Source organism: Ascidia mentula, chromosome 9 (genome assembly GCF_947561715.1).
Source record: "Ascidia mentula chromosome 9, kaAscMent1.1, whole genome shotgun sequence".
NCBI classification, from domain to species: Eukaryota; Metazoa; Chordata; class Ascidiacea; order Phlebobranchia; family Ascidiidae; genus Ascidia; species Ascidia mentula.
Window position 1 is genome coordinate 13492971 of NC_138574.1, and position 22334 is coordinate 13515304.

Sequence of the window (22334 nt, forward strand, 5' to 3'; positions counted from 1 at the left end):
CGTCTTAGCGTTTTGAAGCAAGAATGAGTTGATGACGTCAAAGGGCCATGCAGCACGTTTGCACACTTTCCTGTATAAAGGAGCTGTTACATTTCAAAGCATTTCTAACTGCCAAGCCATTCATACTTCAAGTCGTGTGTGACAGTTTCGTTCCACGTTTCCTCGGTGTACATGCTATGTTGACGTTGCCAAGGAACAGGGTTTTAACCCCACAGGAGTTTCTAACCGCTTTAATGAGACTATTCACCGAGGTGATTTTTTGACATTGTTTGGGCCACGCTCAATGTGCCAGCTAGTATGGTTTTGGGCATGAGAGAAAAAGAACTCAACTTGCATTGTAAACAAAGATATTTCATCATGGTGATCCCAAATAATCGACAGGACACTATCAGTAAAGTACAGTTTTTGTAGAAGGGTTTTTATTTATAAGCAGTGGTGGTTCAGAAAATAAAAACGTAAGAGCTATGATCAAAGTTTAATACCAGGTCAATATTTCAAACAAGTTTCAATGTCATTTTTTCATTGAAAATGTTGCCAGGATTACAAGTCAGGGAAAATGCTGTGGACATTAGTCCCTATCTGTGTAGCTATAATTCAAATAAAAACAGTGAGATCATTTAATCTAGCCGTTAACACGTCGTATCTACATACGTCACGAGGAGAAACGTACTTCGGTCAATCGGTATCGGTTGTGTCGTTACGGCCGGAAGAGCCTTTTTTAACCAGGTATAAATTTGGGTTGATTGAAGTTTGGTTCCCAGATGATATCAGTTAACATTTTGCAGATTGTTTGCGGGTGCGCCACAACATTCAGGGGAAAATCAAAATTTAAGAGGAAGCTTAAAGACGTGCGGTAGGCAAACAATCTTTCTACTTATTTTTTGTTGGTTTTGAATTAATGCATAAACTACAGAAGCCTAAAACTACAGGCCTGTATTAACCTCTGTGTTAAGATTACATTTTGCTCTTACTTGCAAGATTTGATCGAACTTACGTAAGCACCACTATTTGCTTCATCATTAACATGCACAACTTTTGCATACTAGACACTGTAGATTTGGTTCTGCCATCGGAAAATTCGTCAACCAACGTTACTTGCCATAGGAACGACAGTTTACATGGTTTTGAGCAGGATGTCGCAAGAGACGGTCAGGGAAGTTTTGGAATGACAATTGCTCAGAGCAGAGCGACAACAAAGTACACGGTGGTAAGAAATACTTTACTAACTCAACGATTGATTTCGGTTATAAGTACATACCTGGCAGTTAAAAAATCAGAAAACAGCGTATTGTAGTACATTGCTACATAAGCTTGTATCCCAACCTAATGAAATGTGGCCCCAAAATACGAACATATCACAATGGGTTTGTTGCTGTGGTGTGGTCACGTATCGTTCACAGTATATCGTGAGATAAGAAGTATGGTCAATATCTACGTTCCCATTCATTAGCTACATACTAATTAGTTTACTATTTAAAATAATCTCATCTCCACAGGCCTGTAGTCCTCTTCTGCAGCGCCAATGCCACTCTGTGTACAGGGCAGAGGGAGGCTGCTGGATATACCACAGCTTAAATTTAACGCTAAAGGGAAAACGAGAGCCTTGCCACAGTCGTAAGTCTCAACCTGGTTTTACAATAACTATGAACAGATATACTTCGGTATAGAATAGAATTACATGAAATTGAATTCTTATGAGCCGTTTTAAATGTATTGACACATATTGTTTTAATTATTTTGATTGGCATTCCGACTGTTCATGAATATGTTTTCAGCCTGTTCACCCAGTGAAATTGACCTCATGTTCGTATTGGACGGCTCGTTCTCGGTGAAATACGAAAACTTTGAGAAAGTTAAGAAGTGGGTGAAGCAGGTCACCAGCGCTTTTGATATTTCCAATGCCGTGCAAGTTGGCGTGGTAAGCAAGTTAACCGATTTGAACAAATGCTCCCATGCCCTTTTAACAATTCAACTACACTTGGTAAAATTAATTCCACAAATTCTGTAGATAGCTTATGTTTTACAGTTGACGAGCTGTATTTGTAAAGTACAAAATATATAAACCTTTGAGGGTACTTTGTCATAGTGTGATAAATAAAGACTGCTTCCACATCGTAAAGCAAAAAACAGCCTCATGCATCAGTTTTAAAGTGTATCCGTTTCAAAACAGATTAGTGGGTCTAAATAATTTTAATTTTGCAGGTCCAGTATTCAACATATTATCGTAACCAAGCCGAACAGCCAAGACTGAAAACAGAGGTTGGACTTGGAGAGTTTAGAAATATAGTGGATTTCAATGCGGCAGTTGACAAAATCGTGGTAAGTGTTTCAATCAATTTAGAGAAGTTTTAAATAAATATTAATTGGGCATAAGTGGTTTTTACATTGCATGAGTCAATAAGTCCCTTTAGGTCGCACAATGGTAACAACAACATGCTGATTTGTTGGCTACTTTCTGTATTTCATAGCGTAACCTTTCGGCATTGATTTTGATGTGCTATTTAGACTCCATAGTTAGACTCACAATGCTTGCGTATAAGGCAATGGTAACTACCTTGTCCGAAATATATTCCTTTGTTATTTTTTGAAATTACGAGTTAAAGATGAAAGGTATAGACGTTGTCCTGCCTTTGTAAACAATGCGCGCAATTAACATAAAGAAACACAAATAAACAATTGACGTTCGATAGTAGGAACAATGGGTGATAATAGTTATCTATAACAAGCTAAGCCTTACTGGCCTCTGGCATTTTTTTATTTTGTACTTTCTGTCCAGTATCAGAAGTACAGCACATTCACTGCCCACGCCATTTACAAGACGGTGGACGAGGACTTCAACGGACCAACAAGCAGATACCCAGACGTGAGAAGAGTTATGGTGTTGGTTACAGACGGACAATCAACAGACACTGAGTAAGTCGTTTAGCAATTTCACAGTACACAGGTTCTGTTACTTCACCGAGAAACGTTCAAAAATATAATGTACAAAATTGACCTGAAGCTGCAAGTAATTATAATGTTCTATAAATGCGTTCGTATGATATTGTGTTGGCACCTTCAGTTGGGGAAGTAGTTGTAACGTCAGGGCTTTGTGTTGGTTTGAATGTTATAACAGAAACGATCAAGAATTCCTGACCTTGTGCAAGAGCAAACAAGAATACGTAAAGACACATAACTAAAACAGTGTTGGTGTTTTCTTGACTCACAAACAGTTCATGTGAGTCGTTACAAACGGAGCGCGGGCTATATACGCATGTGGAAACACAAAAATAACGCCAGTTTTTTAATTGATTTACATCACTGCGAAAAAAATGCCCCTTTGTTAGGTACGATACAATTACACAGCATGTCTATATTCGTTCTAATCGAGTTTCCGCCGTCGTTTTATGTGCAATTCAGGATCTGTGCAAACTATTCAATTTTCGCTTAAAACAGGGACCTCCCAAAGGCAACCATGTACGCCAAGCAGGCTGGGGTGGAGTCATTTGCAGTGGGTGTTGGGAACAGCTATGTATTAAGCGAACTTAAACTGATCGCGGGTTCGGAAAAGAGAGTGTTTACCGTTGCAAGCTTCGACGATCTGTTCGACATCGTTCAACGCCTGCAGTTGGATATTCAAATATTGGAAGGTTCTGCACCAAAGATTTACTAAAACTTGACGCATTTGTAACTCAATAAGTATTCGGGGTATTATTGAAGTGTCGTACGTTGGACGTTCCTATTGCGTAGCTGTACTTTCGGGTTTTTTGAATTATAATCCAAATGTCTATATTAATACAACATTCGCTAAAAAGGATGCATGCAGAAAAGATAAAGTCCACTGTTGTTTTCTTGCAGGCGAATCGAGCACAGATCAAAACAGTCGTCTGACTCAATGTCAAGCAGGCACCTCAGCTTCATTCGGGAAGGTAAGGAAGCATTCCAAGGAAGGTGTATTGCTCGCGGATTGATGACTGCTTGACTCGGTTAGGGTTTAGCGGAGGAAACAATTGCACGGGTCAAAATGAGTTTTCGCACGAATTTGGTTGATTGTGTCCGTGTATATTCGACGAAACGCGGGGATACAGTTCTTTTAGGTTTATCTTTTTTTGCGTAACTCCAACCAATAGCCAGACGATGTTCACATGATCTGGATTAAGGTAGGAATCTACACTAATCTCTGTGCTGTAGTTGTTGTAGTCGGGATCAATTGGGACATATAAGATTTCACAGACATCATTCGTCACAAGTTTCGTCACAGTGAGGAAAATGCAGTAAAATCAGGATTAGCAAAAGTGAAAGTATAAGATTGATAGGAACAGGCCAATAAAATAAGACTATCAACTGCATGATATAATCTTGTGCGTTTAGATCATATTATCGAAAAAAAGGTTAGTGGTCTTCTTTCGGGTACAAGGAAACCAGTTGTCCGGGCAGGGGTTTTTACAGTCCTAACCTCAACCCAAGTCTCATCACTGGTCACCATTGAAAGTGGTGCTGAATCGAATTGTTAATGGGAAACACGACGTTTAGAGACATGTCAATGTATTGACGACCGTATACCAACTTCCTGTCAATTGAGTTGCTTTGACGGCGTAGCTAGAGCGTTCTGGGTCAGAAATAGAAAGTTAATACAGTCCAAATGTAAGAATGTGCGTAGCTCGTGGAGATTCAGTTTACTAAAGAGTCTTAAATCAAATTCAAGCATTTCTTTGGAAAATAGTGATACTGTCTGACACTTCTCCACCTGACCTGAAACTTTAATGTGTGGATAGACAATGAATGACAAAGAAGCTGTCACACTATAGTTTCAGTCCTTACTATAAAGCATAAACAAACCGTCATTGGCATGTCATTCGTTGTCTATCCATACGTTAAAGTTTCAGGCCAGGTGGAGAAGTGTCAGACAGTATTTTGGGTTTCAACAGTTTTATGAAGCTTAAAAATAGTTTTACTTTTAGCATGCACAAGAATGGTTTCATTAGAAATGTTACGAATGATTGTACTGCTCAGTAGCAGTTTCTCCGCAAGTTTGGCATTCAATGTAGCTAAAACTGGGGGTACAGAGAAATACGTGGTCCGTGCATTGGGAAGCTCTGCAGGCAACGATTTGACCTTTTACGGCACCTCATTTTTTGGGTATGACCTTCAAGTGAAGATGTTATCAAGTCCTGGAAATTTGGGGAAAATAAGGTAAACTCCAAGAGTAGTTTTGCTGCATGTATGCATGCATGTTTAACCCGATTGAATCCAGTATCATGTAGTGACGTTTTTTAGGGTTTCAGTCGGAGCGCCAACGGAATACGTCACAACGTTTAAAGACACAACTACAGAAGAAGGAGGAATAATCAAAGAACCAGACCCAGTTTTAAGATCAGCTGTTAGGCCAACGACAGCCATGGGGTCTTTGTATTTGTGCGGTGAGAGTAACGCTCATTTCCAAGTACTTGTTAAATTTACCGTTTCATGTCACGGGATTTTTTACTGTTCTAAGAGACATGTAAGGCATTTTATGCTCGATTGTTTTCCTTTGCCTAAGCTATGATCATTAGCGTGCCAGGTTACCTGACAAAAAAACTCATAATTTTTTAAATGAAACAGATTTACTAAAACGTGCAAGAATCTTACGCTGTTGTTTTAATCTTTTACTATGACAGAGGTCATCAAATCCACAAGATTAGGATTTCATAACGTTGGCCTATGACACCCCTGTGAACCTTGGGTAGTCGGCACAGATTGCGTTATGTAGAAATTCTTTATAAGTGGTTTTGTTTAAACTGTACATGCTTCCCTCCGCTTTTTTCTGTGGATGGTTGACATGACCTTAAACGAACCATACAAGGTTGAGAATCACTACCCCAGGATCTTCAGTTTGGTCACCCCACGGTAGCGGCACTTTTGACTCCATGCCATACTTTAACCACAATTAAGTTTGGCTTCTTTCTCAACAGAAACTACCAACACATTCGTGAAAAACGAGTCGGGTGTGAAAATCATTAACTGTAGCAACAGAGCAGAAGTAGACAGGGATTTGAATGGATTCGAAATCAGTGAACGTGACGCACTGGGAATTTCGCTATCCGGTTTGAAAACTGCAAGCGGTGCAAGTGATAACGAACAATTACTGGTAAGATTCAGCAAAAACAAAACGAAAATACAACTATTTTACTGCAAAAATTAAAGCGACATCAACACCACCAGAGCTAAAATCAAGGTTTTTATCAATTCAAATACATACTTTTTTATGGCTTCGAGCTATAGGTGTAGGCGTACATGTGGTAATACGCTCGTGATACAATATCTGTAAGAAAACTTGCATTGGTTGTAACTAGTTCTTAAATTCCGATTCTTGCAGACTTGTGCCCACCTTCGACTACACGACTGTGTGTCGAATTACAAAGCAGAAGGAGCATGCTACTTTTCAGAAAAGGTACCTGGACGGGGTGACTCAAAACTAGTCACCAGATGGCAGAAGAGGGTACCGTGTAGAGATAGTAAGTAGATAGTGATACATTGTTGCCTATGTTTATGCATGTCAAAATATAACCACTTAGATTTTATATTCGATTATATCGTTTGTTTCGATTTGAAAAACGAGCCAGGCCCTTTATTTCCTTTCGGTTGAGATATTTTTCTGCAAAATAAAGTCATATTTGTTCCTACAACCCTTTACACTTTTCAAGCAAATAACAAGAAAAATATTTGTAGGTTGTTTTGAAAAGCCGATCGACTTAATGTTTGTTCTTGATGGCTCGCACTCAGTGACGAACGCAAGTTTTGAGAAGGTCAAGAAATGGGTGAAGGACGTGACTGAGGGTTTCGATATCGCTTCCGACACCCAAGTTGGAGTTGTAAGTTTTCCTGTCGTGAAAATACAACTTAATCCACCAGCGCCTTATATCCCAATATGCAGAAACTTAGTGGGAGATTACTAGCGGCAAAAAATCATTTCGTTTCTAAAAGAGCCGTTTACTGTTATTACCAAGCGTACCGGATTAGTGGAAAGTTAATATTAGATTCTAATATCCAAACTTGCATATGTTTGAAAATCTTTCTATACGTTTAGGTTCAATACTCGTACTTTTACCCGAAACGTGTGGTGCAAAAATACATAAAAACTGAAATCGAGCTCGAACACTTTGCCGACAAGAAAGACTTCGACAAGTTGGTGGATGTTATAAAGGTAAGTTGGACAACAACGAAGGAAGGTCCTTATATCCGATGGTTGGTCAAACCTGCTTAAAATTTTACTGCTATTCGCATTTTCCTGTCAGAAACTTTTCAGATTTTACAACTAATTCTAAATAATTAAAAGCTGCTAAAATTGACCATTATAGAGCAAACTCACTCCTGATAAATAATACCCCACAAATTTGACCTTGACTCCAAAGTAAAAAAAAAAAAATTTTAGTACCACGGCTACAGCACTTACACCGCCCATGCAATAAACAAGACTGTACAAGACGATTTTAAAGGCCCATCAAGCCGGTATCCGAAGGCAAGAAGAGTAATGATATTACTTACAGATGGACACGCGGACGATTCCGTGTAAGTACATGAAAAGAAGTAATGCTGTGGATAAACTAAAACTATTTTCACCTTATGGGTTTGAGATTGGAATTTTCACTAGTTTTTCTCTATTAAACTTAGGTGCTTAAAGATATCACAGGATCATGTCTGTGAACTCTAACAAATATCTCTGAAGGAAAAAAACTTAAAATTTTAAATATTTCAACATCTTAACAAGCAAGAACATTCAAAGCTTTTTCTCAGAAATAAAACAAGTGGCAACATATATGTCAAACCGATACCTGTGGTGAATAAACAATTCGCGCCATTGTGCAAACAAACACAGCAACAAGGTAATTGACAACAACCTTGTTACAGTGATCTCCCTTTTGCAACTGCCTACGCTGAACGAGAAGGTGTCGAAACCTTCGCCGTCGGCGTGGCTCACTACGTCATCGAACAGCTAGTGACCATAGCTGGTGGAAAACGTGACAATGTGATTACCGTTGACAACTTTGACGATTTAACCAAAATCGTCTCGCAAGTTCAACGCGGGATACAAGTAATGGAAGGTGAGCAACTATTTGTCATAAAAATTCAAAAAGCTCTTCTGGCAACAATATTGAATTGTCTCGACGTTTCGATTGTTATACAACAGCCGCCACCATGATGTAAATGTACAAATGACGTGATATTTGTTTAATGGTCAATGCAGTATGACCAAATATATTGTTTCAATTATATCATAAAAAGCGAAGTAAGTTTTCTCGACTAAGTGGTCAGTTTCAATAAAAATTAGTTTATCCTAAAACCAGAAAAAAAACTCCCACAGAATCAATGCTGTAAAGTTTGGGGATACTAAAACATAACTCTTTTGCAAATCTCAATAAGTATATTGTAGTCCAATTAACCTGTGTTAAACATTTTTGAAACAAACTCCTTAATGGAAACAAATCAGCCACTTGGGAACATAACTCACAGTTTTGTAAATCTTTAAGACCACAGTTACGTGGGCTATGTTGTTTGTCTTGAAAATTAGCCACAATCTTGATATGACGAACTAGAAAGCAGAATAAAACAGTGGTAACCAACCTTCAATGTACAGGGGGAACCACAGATCCTGGTGTCACGAATGAATTGATGCAGTGCCAGGCCGGCATCTCTTCCACTGTGGACAAGGTAAATGCAATTAGCACGACAACGACAAAAATTAGGACAAACACTAATGCAGAAATGTAACAACAATAAATTGCTGTTTAGATAAGTAGTGAATTTTGGTTTTCCACATGTAAAAGATTTTCCTATTAGCAATCTCGTTACAATAGTCAAACTGCACTACTATTCGAAGGGAGTTTAAAACAGGGAGATACACTAAAAACTAATTTATCCACACAGAATAAAAAAAATACCAAGGAAAAGCAAAGAAAGAGCCTTGTTTCCTAAAAAAAATCTGCTTGTCGATTTAAACCCACGCATCTCGTAAATTGCAAAAGGAAACTCGTCAAACATGACGTTTTCTGCGTTTTGTCCAAATTGCTGAAAACCCGATTGAGTTTGGCGAATTGCCGAACATGGTGACCTTACACGCGCTGGTGTTCCAAGAAACAGAATTAACAAAGAAATCCTGCGTTGTAACTCAAAATGCAAAATAGAGCATTTGAAAGAGTCGGAGCATGGTTTTACCACAACATCTTGTTCAACGCCATTCATTTATTTCTCCGAAATTGTGCCTGTGTTTGCGTTGCAGAAAAGCAATAGAAAACAGTTTTCAGAAAAGCAATAGCTAGAAAACTACCAGATGTAGTACCTAATAAAGATTCAATTGAAATAGCGTATAGGCTATTATAATTGAAACTAAATGAGTAGGTAATACATCAGACCAATATGACTTGTGCCTGGAGATTGCGCCTTGTCAAGTAACTTTGATCACGCAAGCAGTGCTTCCCAAAAATGGACATTGTGCTTTTTTCTTGTAAACAATTGTTATTTCGGGCACACATTGCGCTTGTGCATAATGTTTTGCGACCAGACCGTGAGTTAGCGCATCTACACGCTCGAAAGCATTAACCAGAAACACGGCAAGGTTTTGAGTGACGAAACGCGAACTACGGCGCAGAAGCCGTACGTCATTTCCGGTTTCGTGCGTGCAAACGCGCCATTGTTGTGTGTGCGCGCGCTAACCAGCATCAGACGGTTGACACTGCTGTTGTGTACGCAATGTTCATTTGTTATGTGGTGCTGGACAGACGATACAGTCGACTTCAGGCATTGTGATGATAACTTTGCCACAGATGGACGTACAACATTTTAGGTAAGGAGACCTTTTTGTTTTTGGATGTTGCTTTGCAGTAGCAGGTTCAGGTTGCGTATAATAATAATAATAATAACTATGCATTTGGTTGATATCATGCACATATTTGGTAAGTTTGTCTGATGTGTTTGGTAACGCAATAGCCGGTACAGACTAAAGTAATCTGTTAATTAAAAGATATGCAGTTAAAATATACGAGGAGTTGCAAACAATCTTTTTCACTCCAAAACAAATATATTTGCATGCTGAAGCGAAATAGCATTTGTGGAGCGTTATTTAATCCAACAAAAAAAAACGTAAGCGTTAAACGTCAATGCTATGCCATAGCCTAATGTGTGGTTCCTTTTGTGGATTGCTACATTTACTTGTACGTTCTGTATGTCATTATTAAGTTCATATTTCAAGGTGATTTTCCACAGGTATAACTGTGTCGCCTTTGTGTAGCAATCCTACGTGTTTAGCGCTTTGTTTTGGATTACGCATTTGTTCTGTGTATATTTCCGGCAGTGATTCACCACAATTTCGCCACCGAAGCGCAATCTCTCTTTCAACAAATGTAGGCTAATCTCAACATAACACGTGTTGCTGATAAGCCACAATAGCCCAGCAATCACAAGATAAATCGCGGTGCTGTCGTAATACGAAACAGCAACAAGGTTCAGTCTACCGGGAAATTTTAACGCTTTGCCGCACCCCGCACCCTGAGTAATGGAGTAGACCTTCGGGTGAACTTAGGGGATAACAATATCTGACGTAATATGTACGCAAGTATGGCGGGAAATAGGACCTAGCGTGTGTAAAGTTTAAGCGGAAGAACTGACAATAAACTTTGGTTGCGTGGCACTAAATTGTGTTGGTCAAGTTTTGGTGGATTTGCTCTGACGGATAAATCAAATATCACTGCCATTCTGTGCTAAACTAAGCTTCAGCAAGCCCTATATTCTGACTATTTTAATCTTAATATTTAGCGGAAGAGTCATTTACAGCTAAAAAGCTTTTTTAAGTTACAGTTTCGCGTTATATCGAGTTGTTTTTTTCAACTTTTTTCCGCACCGTTTGTTTCATGGAATCAAAATTCGTGATATTCCAACGCCTTTCTTGTCTACAGGTCACATCGGCGAGCGATAAACCGGATATGACGTCGCAGGACAGAGGGTGAAGCCAAAGCTTGCTGTATTTGGTCAGGCTGGTAGCATTAGCTAACGTACACGCATAAATTCCCGGCTTTTGTCGGGTTTATGCGTTGATACTAACGATATTTCTTGCAGGTTCAATGCTGGAAACTAAGCAGATTTATTTTGTGACGATTTCGCGAAATACACGAAACGAGTGGTTTTACTATTTGTTTAGGGTTTTTAGGCCAAACGCGACGCGAATTGCGATTGTGTGTGATTCGTATGTGTGTGTGCGTGTTGTGTGTGTGAGTGTGCCTGTTAATATGCTTGTGAAATTAACTAATTTATGTAGTGAATAAATGTGTGTAGTTGCCTAACTAACAAGATAAAGATATGCAGCTAAATATTCTCCCACTAACATTATTTACCTTTGGTACTTCAACAGAGCGGGCGACTTGTGCTGGGAACAGTTGGTGCATACGACTGGTCAGGAACATTTACTGTGTACAGTTCAACCTCTGATCTGGTGCCTGATATTCCTGATTTCGATCAAGTGAGATCAGTTCTTCCTCTCAGGCCCAAGGAGTCCTATTTAGGTAAATGTAATAAGATGCTTGATGAATGCGTTGCTTAATAAACATATGATTAGCGTCCTACCGCTAACGCAAATTTGGCAGTTTGAATATTTGTGCGCAATATGCTTTACATATGAAGACTTATTTGGCGCAAGATACATTCCCCACAACCCCCTTTTCATTGATCTATATTTGAAATAAGAGTGTATTTAAAATTATTTCTATTGCTAAGATTTTAAATAAGTTTGAGAGTGACTAAAAACAGGAAAATTTTTCCCACCACACAATTTACATAATAATTTTACACGCAATTTGCACTGCCTTGACACGAGGGACACAATAGGCGAGGCGCTGAAAAAAACCTTGACTTGTATCGGTTTCATGCAAATCGTCCTTTGTCTTACGAAGGTTATTCGGTGACCACCGGCTACTATGAAGGAGCAGCTATCGGTGAATACATTGCTGGAGGCGCCCCACGCTACCTTATGGAAGGAGCGGTAAGTCTATGATATTAAAGCTTTACAACTTGAAACATATTTTCATGACTATTTCTATGTTGTAAACATGACTGTAATAATTTCAATAATTTTTTTTTCAATAAAGGTTATATATACGTACAAATCTGTCGACAGATAACTCATGCTTGTATAATTTGTATATAATACGAACACGAGCAATATAATATATGTATTTAAAAGATTTTTATTTGTAGTGAATACTTATACATGTCTAGCAGGAAAATTTGGTTCTGTAAAAAAAAAGTATTTTTGTGATCAAGTGTAATGGCCTTTTTGACGTTCTTATATGAATGGTGAAAGACGTTACGATATGACGACATGCGCTCATTTAATTAGGGATTTGTATTAAGAACACGACTGTCATATGTTGATATTCTGTCTTGTAAAGAGTTTTATACCAAATTGTTAACAAAAATACAGACTTGCATGGAAGCAGGTCCCGATTCTCGTTTTTTCGTTGAATAGCTATGAGTAGACAACGATGATTACCAAATAAGGAAGTTATCGCTAAAGCGCCAAGCATTTGTCCCGCGTTAACCCTAGAAGTGCGGAAGCCACAAAGATAGCTTGTAGAGTATCTTTGTGCACATTAGTGAAGTCATCGTAAGTGCAAGAGTATATGATGGGTCAACGTGTGTTTTTCTAAATATTGCTAAATTGACGAAGGTTAAAAAGGTAACCTTGAATTAATGACCAATCGATGAAATTGATGTGCGACCTTTAAGTTGATGTTGTGGATTATATTGGTTGTTGAAAGTTCTGACTTAATTGACACCTAACACAAGGCACCTTTCGTTGGAGGAAGTTTTCCACAAACTAAGTGCTGGCTGATTTTCGATGTCTATTGTTTAAAGTTCTACGAAATTCCAGAACTCCATTTATCCGGAAATAAACGAGACAAACCCTTACAGCAATCATTGTGCATCCAGGTGGTTGTGTATCGTCCCAACACCTTGGATAATAACAAAAACTTCACCAACGCTCACACCATACGACCCCCGTACGATGCACAAACCAACAGTCGACAACTTGGAAGTTACTTTGGAGGTTCAATCCTGTCTGCAGACCTCAACGGAGATGGTGATGATGAGTTGCTGGTCGGTGCGCCATTGTTTATTGGCAGCAACTACGATGAAGGAAGGGTGTTTGTGTACGTGTCTCAAGGACCAAACTCGGTTGCTGCTTGGGTGAGTAAAACTTTTTGGCAGAATTTTACTTTAGTGAGTGGGGATACATTTAGAAGTACATAAAAAATTATTTAAAAATAGAAAATTTTGCAATCATGCCCTGTTCAATTTGGTCGTTAATTGGATTTTGCAAAATTGCAAATTTTTTTTACAAAAAGCTTTACTATTTGCCTAATACTCTGGATTTTTGTAAAGCCAATTACTGACTAGCATATCAATTGCGCAGACGTTTCACACACACACCTGGTTCATTATCGGTGCACTGATGATTTCTTTGCTTTTTTTAACTTTTGTTATAATCTCAACACATTTGTGTTCATAAGCCAAAATTATGCGAAAGAAAAAAAAACCTAATGGTAATAAAACGCTTTTGAAAGGGAAGTTTAATGACGTCGAACAAGCTAATGTCCGGTGTACAGTAAAGCAATTATCACAACAACCGACTAGAATAGCCCAAGTTGGCGCAAAGGAACGATACTGTGAAGCGGTGCAAGATAACGTAAACAAAAACAAACTAAAACATCGTAAACTGCAGGCGGACCCCAGCTACAAACCCCTTGAGCTGATCGGAGAACAGCGGGCTGGCGGGAGGTTTGGAACAGCAATGGCCGTAGCTGGAGATTTAAATGACGATGGTTTCAATGACGTCATCATCGGTGCCCCGCTCACTGATGGCGACCGTGGGGCAATTTTTGTTTATCACGGGAGCGCAAGCGGAGTTGATACTTCCTTGAAACAGGTTGGTTTCGGGCAGGAAGGTTGTTTGTTTATATATAGATCTATTAGGCCCTGATGGCTCAGTATGTTAATGGTGCGACATGTGACCTATACTACACAGAAAGTTTTCGCTTTCCATGAGGCAGGCACCAATTTATCATTGCTTGTAGCTTTTTGACTGTTTTGTGCCCCTCTATGGTGGAGTAAGCGTGAAAAAACGAAACCCTTGTTTCAAAAAACAAATACCAATTTTGAGCACAGCTAAACAGCTTTCATCATTGCGCAGAAACTGGGCGTTGATTTGGTTCTTACAAAACAAGTTTCATATTAACAGGTCATCTTGGCATCCTCAATGCAAGGCAGCGACTTGAAATACTTCGGGCAATCTCTGCAAGGTGGAGTTGATCTCGATGGTAACAAATATCCCGATGTGGCAGTCGGCGCCCCAAAAAGTGACACAGTCGTTATTTTCAGGTGTATTTAATCATAACATTTTGCCAATCTGGAACCCAACCCTTAATTTTTGTCACATGCCATAATGACATAGGCATTGTATATGATATTCAGTGAATTATAGCAGAATAAAGTTTGAAGTCTTTCTCACTTGTAACACAAACAAGTGCTTTCTGTGATACGTAACATGGAAAGGGAGATTTCATACAACTGTTACAAGTTGTCACACAGCGTAAAATGGTCTTTTAAAACACGACCGTACACTTTGATGATGAAAAACTAACAAAGCAATTGTTTGTGGCAGGACACGCCCTGTTGTGAAGATCACCAGTCGTCTCACGTACAGCACGGCCAGCATAGATATCTTGGTATGCTTCAACACACCGAACAGACAATGTGTCAATATCACTTCGTGCCTGACCTACACTGGCAAATCCGTGGAATTAAACTTACGTGAGTGTCGCTTATTCTATTATTGAGAATTAATATTGAGAGTGAAAACGAAGACCCTTTATAAAAAAAGGTATAAAAGTTTAAATGTGATTACAGAAATCGCAGCATTTATAAAACATGGCAATATCCTATCCCAGCAATATCCTATCAGACATATAAGCGATAAGAGCGTGTTCCAAATTATTTCCACAACACCAAGTATTGTCTTTGAAAACCGAAACTGTGACACATTGTTTCGTTGCTTTACACAGAGCTGCTCTACAACACGACAATCGACACAACGCTAAACCGCATCGAGTTCCGCGCTGCTCCAAATGCAACCACTGGTGAATTCGTGGACAGTGGAAGCGTCAATCTGACCAAGGACACAGAGAAATGCTGGACCCGCATTATATACGTTAAAGTAATTTTCCATTTTTTTTAATAAAACGAGGACATGGGCATTGTACATGCACCTATCCGAAAACCAGTCTAAGGCTTATGAGAAATTGGTTATGTAATGCATAAGGAAGTAAAAAATAAACAATGTTTGTTGTTGCTGAAAGCAATTTACAGCACAGACATTTTTAACAAAAAAGGTTAACAGATTTATGAAACGGAACCAATGTTTTTGGTCTAAATTTCACTTTCCATTGCAGCAAAATATCCGTGATTACACTGCACCTTTGCCAGCATCCATGAGTTACGATTTGACTGAAGCCCACAAAGCGAAAGCTCTTTCGTCTGTTCGCGATCCGTAAGTTGCATTCTTAAGCCTGATAACTGGATTTCCCAACTATGCTTTCTATCGGTAAAATTCAAAGGTCAAGTTCGACCCTAACATTTTCAAAACATTTTTTTTATCTACATACAACAACCAAACTTATTAATTGCAGGAAAATTTCTGCGTTGTTTGACCCCGTTCAAACTAAAAAATACATTACTCAATAATGTTTCAGGTCCATCCCAAATGTTGCCAGTACTAAAACCGAGTTTTCAAAGAAATGTGGACCTGACAAAGTCTGTTCTTTCGATCTACAAATCGATGCCGGAATTACTCTTCCCAGCAACATCATGTTGTGAGCAAACATATTATAATGACATGTTTTGTAAAGGACCGATCTTGACTAAAAACTATACAACAAAACCAAACCATTGACTTTAATTTTAGAAAACAGCTAATTTTTTGTGACATTGTACTATCGCCAATGTAACGGTATGGACGATTTAACTTAAAATGTGCACGCAGACCCGGTACGACAACAGACTTAAGCAAAAACGGCACCACTCTAGTGGTCACCCAAGAAACGTACATCACACCGGTTATAGTGAGGGTAAACATCAGCAACCACGGCGAAAACGCGTTCGATACCCGGATCCATATCAACTACACTTCGGCACTCAGTTGGACTGTGGTAAGTGTTTGGTGCGAAATAACTAAAAAGATGTTCAACCAAATTTTCAAACTGCTTTTAACGCTAGGGCTTGAATAATGTTCCAAGTTGTTCCACTACACAATATGTTTTAGCTGTAAACAAACTTACAAACATGCTTCGGTGAATTGAATAGCTTTGTGTAATCATACAATGGAAGAATGCTTCTTTACCAATAAGTGTAGTTATAATACGTACATGGGTTACATTTAGACACATTGCGACGTCATGCATACCTTAGTCCAGTGAAACTTACTAATACGACAATGAATCATTGACAGATGGAGGAAATCCAGAGTTCTAACAACCATCTGCCTTGTGTGCAAGAACTCACTGATCTCACGAGACCGAGCGGCAAAGTACTGAGATACGTCCACAACACCACACTCGGAAGTGTCATGAGACAGAACGACTGGGTAAGACTTGGTGTCGTGTGGTCCCAACTCGTCACTTAATCGATGCTTGTACAGTTTTTACGTCATGTTTCAATAACTAGCGCAAGATAAATACAAGACGATTCTACAAATGTCGAATAAAAGAAACATTTTTGCCAGCTCATAGAGCGGCATTTCCTGTTTAGGCGAATGCATACGCATCGTTTAGAGTCCCGGGGTGTTGCAATGTATCTATTTGTGATAAAACAAGAATAAAATAAGCAAAGACTCTCCAAAAAAATTATTTCTTGTTTACAACACTTGCTTTTTCTGTTTCAATTTTCCGGTAAGGGACAAAAGTTTGACCTTTTTACTTCCGCGTATTTAAATATTGCTACAAACAACAAGTGTGTTTAACTGTAACAATTTATTTCAGTGCGCCTTCGTGTTGAAGTTTTCAACCAACAGTCTTAAACAGCTGGGCGACATTAGCCACGTGGACGTATCCATCCTTGCTACTACGTGAGTACTTTAAATCATTAGACACCAAAGAAGGGTTGTGTAAAACTAAGCGTATTTTGGTCGCATCTATAAACGAAGTTGTTGCGTGGAAACATGCGTACTTGCTGGACACACCATTTTAAGCCGGGGTTTTCTTGCTGCGAAATCACAACAACAAATGGTTCAACACTGTTCCATGTACTATCGTAATCACTTTTATAGGAAACACTAGCAGGATTTCATCCCACTGCTCTGTTTACACACCATAAAACCGGTTGCACTCGAAAAGCTGGGTTAGTTGTGTAGTAAGTTTTGACTAACTAATCTTATTTTGCAGAGCAATCGGACATGAGAACGACACAAACAAAATGAACAATCAATTTAGCACAACACACCCTGTGTTGTACACATCTGCCACTGAGCTTGCCAAGTAAGTATCAAAATTTATCATCGGTTTACAATAAAATGCATTTTTAAATACGTTTTGTCAACTTCCTGTTTCAAATGAAAAATATTTGGCTAATATTCGTATCACAAATATTTTAAATGGCAAAACAACAATACAATGAAATTCAATATGTTTCACGAGACAAAATGATAGGGAATTGCTAACTGGAGCAATTAAACCGCCAACACCAGTAGGAGTTTATAAGCGGACATCTTACTTTCTAGGAAGTTGGTGCCTGACGAGGCTCTATTCAATTTCACCAGCACAAACGACACGGTGGTGTCGGTACAACAAGTTGGTATTGGCAGTGTCGACCTTACAATTCAATACGAGGTAGGGTGGTATGACGTATTGTTTCGTCACCGGAAGTTACGTTGACGTCTATTTCCGAGTCACGAGCCAGCATCGCGTCATAGCGTGCGGTCGACTATCAATTAACACAATCATCGTTCAAAGTTGATTAACGAGTCGTAAAGTGTGAGTAGGTGTATGGATGATATCATTTTAAACAGCGCCTTGAAACCTCTTTCAGTGCAACTCCCCTTAATGCGTTCTTCAAGAAAAAAGAACTTTTATCATAGGCACTCTGTAATCGCCGTTTGTCTGTATCTTACTAGTTATAATGCATAAAGTAACCACATAGCTAAACCGTTATTAGCTAAAACATAAACAATAAAAATTAGGTACTTCGGATTTTTAGAACGAATGTTGTTTACAGGTGAAAGGACTTGGGTTTGCAACGATTCCAGCATCTACTCTCGCTTTAAGTTTTCCGAGCAAGCTCAATAATTACACACATCTCCTATACCCGTTTAAAGTTGACTGTATTCCATCGGTAGGTGTTTATAATAATAAAATCATTTAAATTGGCTATTAAATTGGGCTAATACAAGCAAATCCTCAACAAAAGCTATCACCAGAAATAAAAAGCTTTTGCTATTAAGAGTGATACTGATTATGCCTAACTGCAGGAAACATAGATAGATATTAGGTAAAACATCGCAGCAAATGACAGGTTTTCGTCATTAAACTTGTAAAACAAATCAGATAAAATCAAAGTCTTAACTACCCATAAGACTGTTTGAAGATTCCGGTAATTATTCAAAGAGTTATTTTGCTCTCGCTTCAGATATCTGCGCGGTGCACATGCGAACAAACGTTGGTAAATCCCTACCAACTTTTACTTGATTCACCGAACGTCAACAACAGCAACGGACCCAATGTTACCATGTATCCCTACCCGATACCGTTTACCCAACCAGTGGTTTTTGTAAGTAATCTTATGTTTTGAACTATATCTACATAACTAAGTAGTTACAAATTGCCCTACTTGTAAAACACGGTGCTTTTTACCGTAACCTCATTTTGAACCAAACAACTGTAAAAATAAACAATATTAAAACACTAAAACCTCAACAACAAAATACATAAGAATTTTACTTTTTCAATTTGTTCCAGGATTGCTCAGAAAATTCCGCAGACAAGAAATATTGTGGAAAAATAATGTGCGACATTTTTAATCTCGGAGAAGTGGACAAGGTCACCTTCACTGCCAAATTCCGCCTCTGGACCAAAGCTTTCAACTTTGAGGTTTGCAATGAAATTGTGAAATTAAAATGACCAGATTGTCTCCTTCAGGCAATGCGATAAAAACGAGAAACACAATGCATATGTTTTCACTTTATATTTTGATGTAAATGTTTAAGTTGGTAAACGTGTGTGGTTTAATCAAAAGTCGTTGGTAAATAATTCAGCATTGTTGTGATTCATGCAGAACCTGAATGACACGGTCTTCAAGTCTTCCATTACACACGACACAACACCGTCCGAACTCATTGTCTTTCCAGATGGTTCGCGAAAAAGCGTTATCACCAAACCGGTGAGTGTCACATATTCGAGTTTTTTTTTTTTTATTATTATTGCAACAACTACAACAACGACAGAGAAAAGAGAAACAAAACACGAGCTCAAGAAACATACGCTAATACACAAAGCAATATTAAATTACAAAGTATTCCATTTCAATTTAAATTCATTCACTTTATTAGTTCTTAATGCAGTTTTTTTTTCTGCTGCTCTAACTTGCTGTACTTGCCGTCGAAACATAGTAAAACAGGGTTGCACTTTGGCCACTTTACATTTGTAAACACAAAATCTTGCTATTAGTAAAATTAAATTGATTAGTTTTTCCTGGTTCGTACTTACATTTACTGTACCAAAAAGTTTGAGTTGATCGGTGATAACATTTTTTTTCCATTCATTTGGCATCTAGCCATGCATCTTCCCAAAAATTCTATTCGAGTAGTACCCCGAAAGTATTAAAAAGGTACCAGGGCGACATCGTGCGGTAAATGTAAAACACTATGTTTTAATATCTGTGTTCAGTCCTCGTATTGCGTTTCAGTTACAACAAATCAAAGGTTTCAGTAGCCCTGTATTATCGAAGTGCATTAAAAACAGCCGCCGATCGCACCATTGTCAAACATGTAAACTTGAGATATTTCTGCGTAGATCGACTTTCCTGTGAAGAAATTCTTCCCGGCTGTCCCGGTCGTGCCCCCTACGACACCCCTGTGGGTTTTCATTGTGGCTGCTATTTCCGGCCTTCTTCTTCTCATCATCATTGTTATCATCATGTGGAAGGTAAAGAAATATTTTCCTACCGTGTGAGACGCACTTGTAAAGAATCACTATAGTGTTGAGACGCACGAATTATAGATTGTCAGGTCGCTGAAGGCTGACTTCATTTCGTATTTGCCTGCATTCCATCACCCCAAAAATCCTACTTTCTTCGTTGAAATCGTTACGTGATGTATAATTGAACTACGACCAAAAACTCATCATGGTAAATAAGTATCAATTTTTGGCGCTAGAGAGCCATGCGTCAGACAAAGCACGCTAGTGTGCAGAACAACAATAAATTTCAATACAACCCTTTGGTCTGCTATTGGAGCGCTTGCTGAGGTGCAGCAAGTCGCCTAAATCCGACCCACCCAAATTCAAACCGAACTAAACACTGAACTAAAATCTGTATTTATTTCTGCAATATTTCTGTTTTCTTGTTCAGACTGGATTCTTCAAGAGCAAATACGCCGACATGAAGCAAGAAGCTTTAGAATGGAACGAAGCAAACACAAACGGGGCAATGGACCAGTCCACGGAAGGCATGCTGGAGAACTGAAGACAATCTTGAACAAAAATATCCTTGTGATCCAGCTCCAAGACGGTGTAGAAGCACATCTGCCGTGGTTGGCCGAGCTGAAGACAATTCCGCTTGTATTTAGCGCCGTGTTACAGTTATTTGCGTATTAGTCGCGTTTTTATGTTATTTATGCTTTGCGTGATCATTTTTTCACCGTGTGATTTTTTTTCTTTAGTTCCTTCTGTATTTGCGCAGAGCAAACTTTATTTGCTGGCATCATCGCCTTGTTGTGTACATTACTCAAGTGTAAACGCACTTGCTCGTATGCAACTCGATTTTTGTATGTTTCCTCTTTCTATCAGTGTGAATCCATTGCGACTGCAAGGTACTGGAAGACGACGAATGTTGCAGAAACGACCGGGCAATTTTCCAAGCCAGCAGTTCAAACTCGTGTATATCTTGAATTCAAGTCGTTTTAATATGTAATGTACGCGAAACAAATCTGCAACAAAAGCTCACACTACTGTCATCCACTCAATTTGTGTCAAAATACAAAAGGTCAGCTTTACAAGTTCCACACCGTCCAACCAAGGTAATATTACCACACGTAAAAAAACTAGGTCATTATAGTCGTCTCGTACGCACGCCCACAATAGCCGTAATGTTTTGAACGTATGTCTACAAGCTTTACACAGCAATTCGAAATTTGGTTGAGAGCACAAACGCAAATTGAGGTTGAATGAACTAATATTAAGCAGAAACAAATCCGAGTCACGCGATGATGCAAATGCTCACATGAGCGCGTAGGTGTTGGCGGAAACATTCTAATGGCCCACGGATAGCTGGTATCATATTAATAAATCAAGCATATATTAAAACTTAGTGGCTACAAGTAGAAGTTGCGTATAAGCTTCTTACACATTAGTTTCTGAACTCATGCACACGCTCAAAAAAGAGCATATAGGATGCGTAATCCACAATCACTGTCAGACGCGGTCACTTTTACAACGCACATTTTCATAACAAGCTGTTCTTTTACAAATGGGTGTGCACAACCAGTTAAATGCATTCGTTCCCAAAGCATAATCACGAGAAATAGCGTTACGGCGGCACGCGGACTTCGGGCATATGCTCGACCAACGTATTATATCATCTTATGCAACTATTGTGATGCAGTTCCCCTATTTTCCCTGTTGGTTAACAGACAATGTTATGTTGTGATTTTACAGTTTTACATGCGGAGTCTTATGCGAGTAAGGCAAAGTTGTGTCAACTGTTGTGCTGGAATAGGTTACGTGGTTAGCCGTCAGCGTAGTGTCCTTTGAACCTGGATAAAAGCGTTGTTGCAAGAAGCGCAACACTCGCGTAAAATAATGAACGCTTTATTTACACAGAACAGCTTTTTCCAAAATCAAAACTTAAAACAAGTCGTGAAAATAGGCAACGCATAAAAACTCGCTATATTCTTAATTAACACAAACATCGCACTGGAATTTACCACTAAGCAAACAAAGGATGATGATACCTAGTTTCTGCATTTTCATACTTGATGTTTGGTAAAAGTTACCACACGTATAGAACTATGCCAGAACAATAATGTAAAATTATGTCAAGGGAAAGAGAGTCGACGGAAACAGTTT

General features: G+C 38.8%; 1 protein-coding gene across 4 annotated transcripts in view; it reads left to right on the top strand.

Moving 5' to 3' along the window:
• Nucleotides 1-21228, top strand: part of LOC145914300 (integrin alpha-1-like) — a 42851-nt gene extending 21623 nt beyond the window's left edge. For 2 of the 4 annotated variants that reach the window (XM_083002111.1, XM_083002109.1), the window contains exons 11-30: nt 11360-11510; nt 11898-11986; nt 12937-13194; nt 13730-13933; nt 14246-14385; nt 14669-14817; nt 15069-15220; nt 15456-15553; nt 15756-15875; nt 16046-16211; nt 16511-16645; nt 17040-17125; nt 17442-17534; nt 17777-17885; nt 18271-18387; nt 18682-18822; nt 19011-19142; nt 19327-19431; nt 20064-20195; nt 20620-21228. In XM_083002111.1, coding sequence (XP_082858237.1) covers nt 11360-11510; nt 11898-11986; nt 12937-13194; nt 13730-13933; nt 14246-14385; nt 14669-14817; nt 15069-15220; nt 15456-15553; nt 15756-15875; nt 16046-16211; nt 16511-16645; nt 17040-17125; nt 17442-17534; nt 17777-17885; nt 18271-18387; nt 18682-18822; nt 19011-19142; nt 19327-19431; nt 20064-20195; nt 20620-20733 — 2691 coding nt within the window. In that variant the 3' untranslated portion in view covers nt 20734-21228. Of the gene's footprint in view, nt 1-552; nt 727-785; nt 854-1046; nt 1208-1496; nt 1615-1775; nt 1919-2202; nt 2320-2776; nt 2914-3435; nt 3630-3837; nt 3909-4946; nt 5173-5256; nt 5400-5930; nt 6107-6334; nt 6474-6687; nt 6831-7045; nt 7163-7390; nt 7528-7866; nt 8061-8593; nt 8668-11359; nt 11511-11897; nt 11987-12936; nt 13195-13729; nt 13934-14245; nt 14386-14668; nt 14818-15068; nt 15221-15455; nt 15554-15755; nt 15876-16045; nt 16212-16510; nt 16646-17039; nt 17126-17441; nt 17535-17776; nt 17886-18270; nt 18388-18681; nt 18823-19010; nt 19143-19326; nt 19432-20063; nt 20196-20619 lie in introns of those variants that run through there. The other 2 variants (XM_083002110.1, XM_083002108.1) reach the window with 2 other exon arrangements.
• Nucleotides 21229-22334: the final 1106 nt, after the last annotated feature.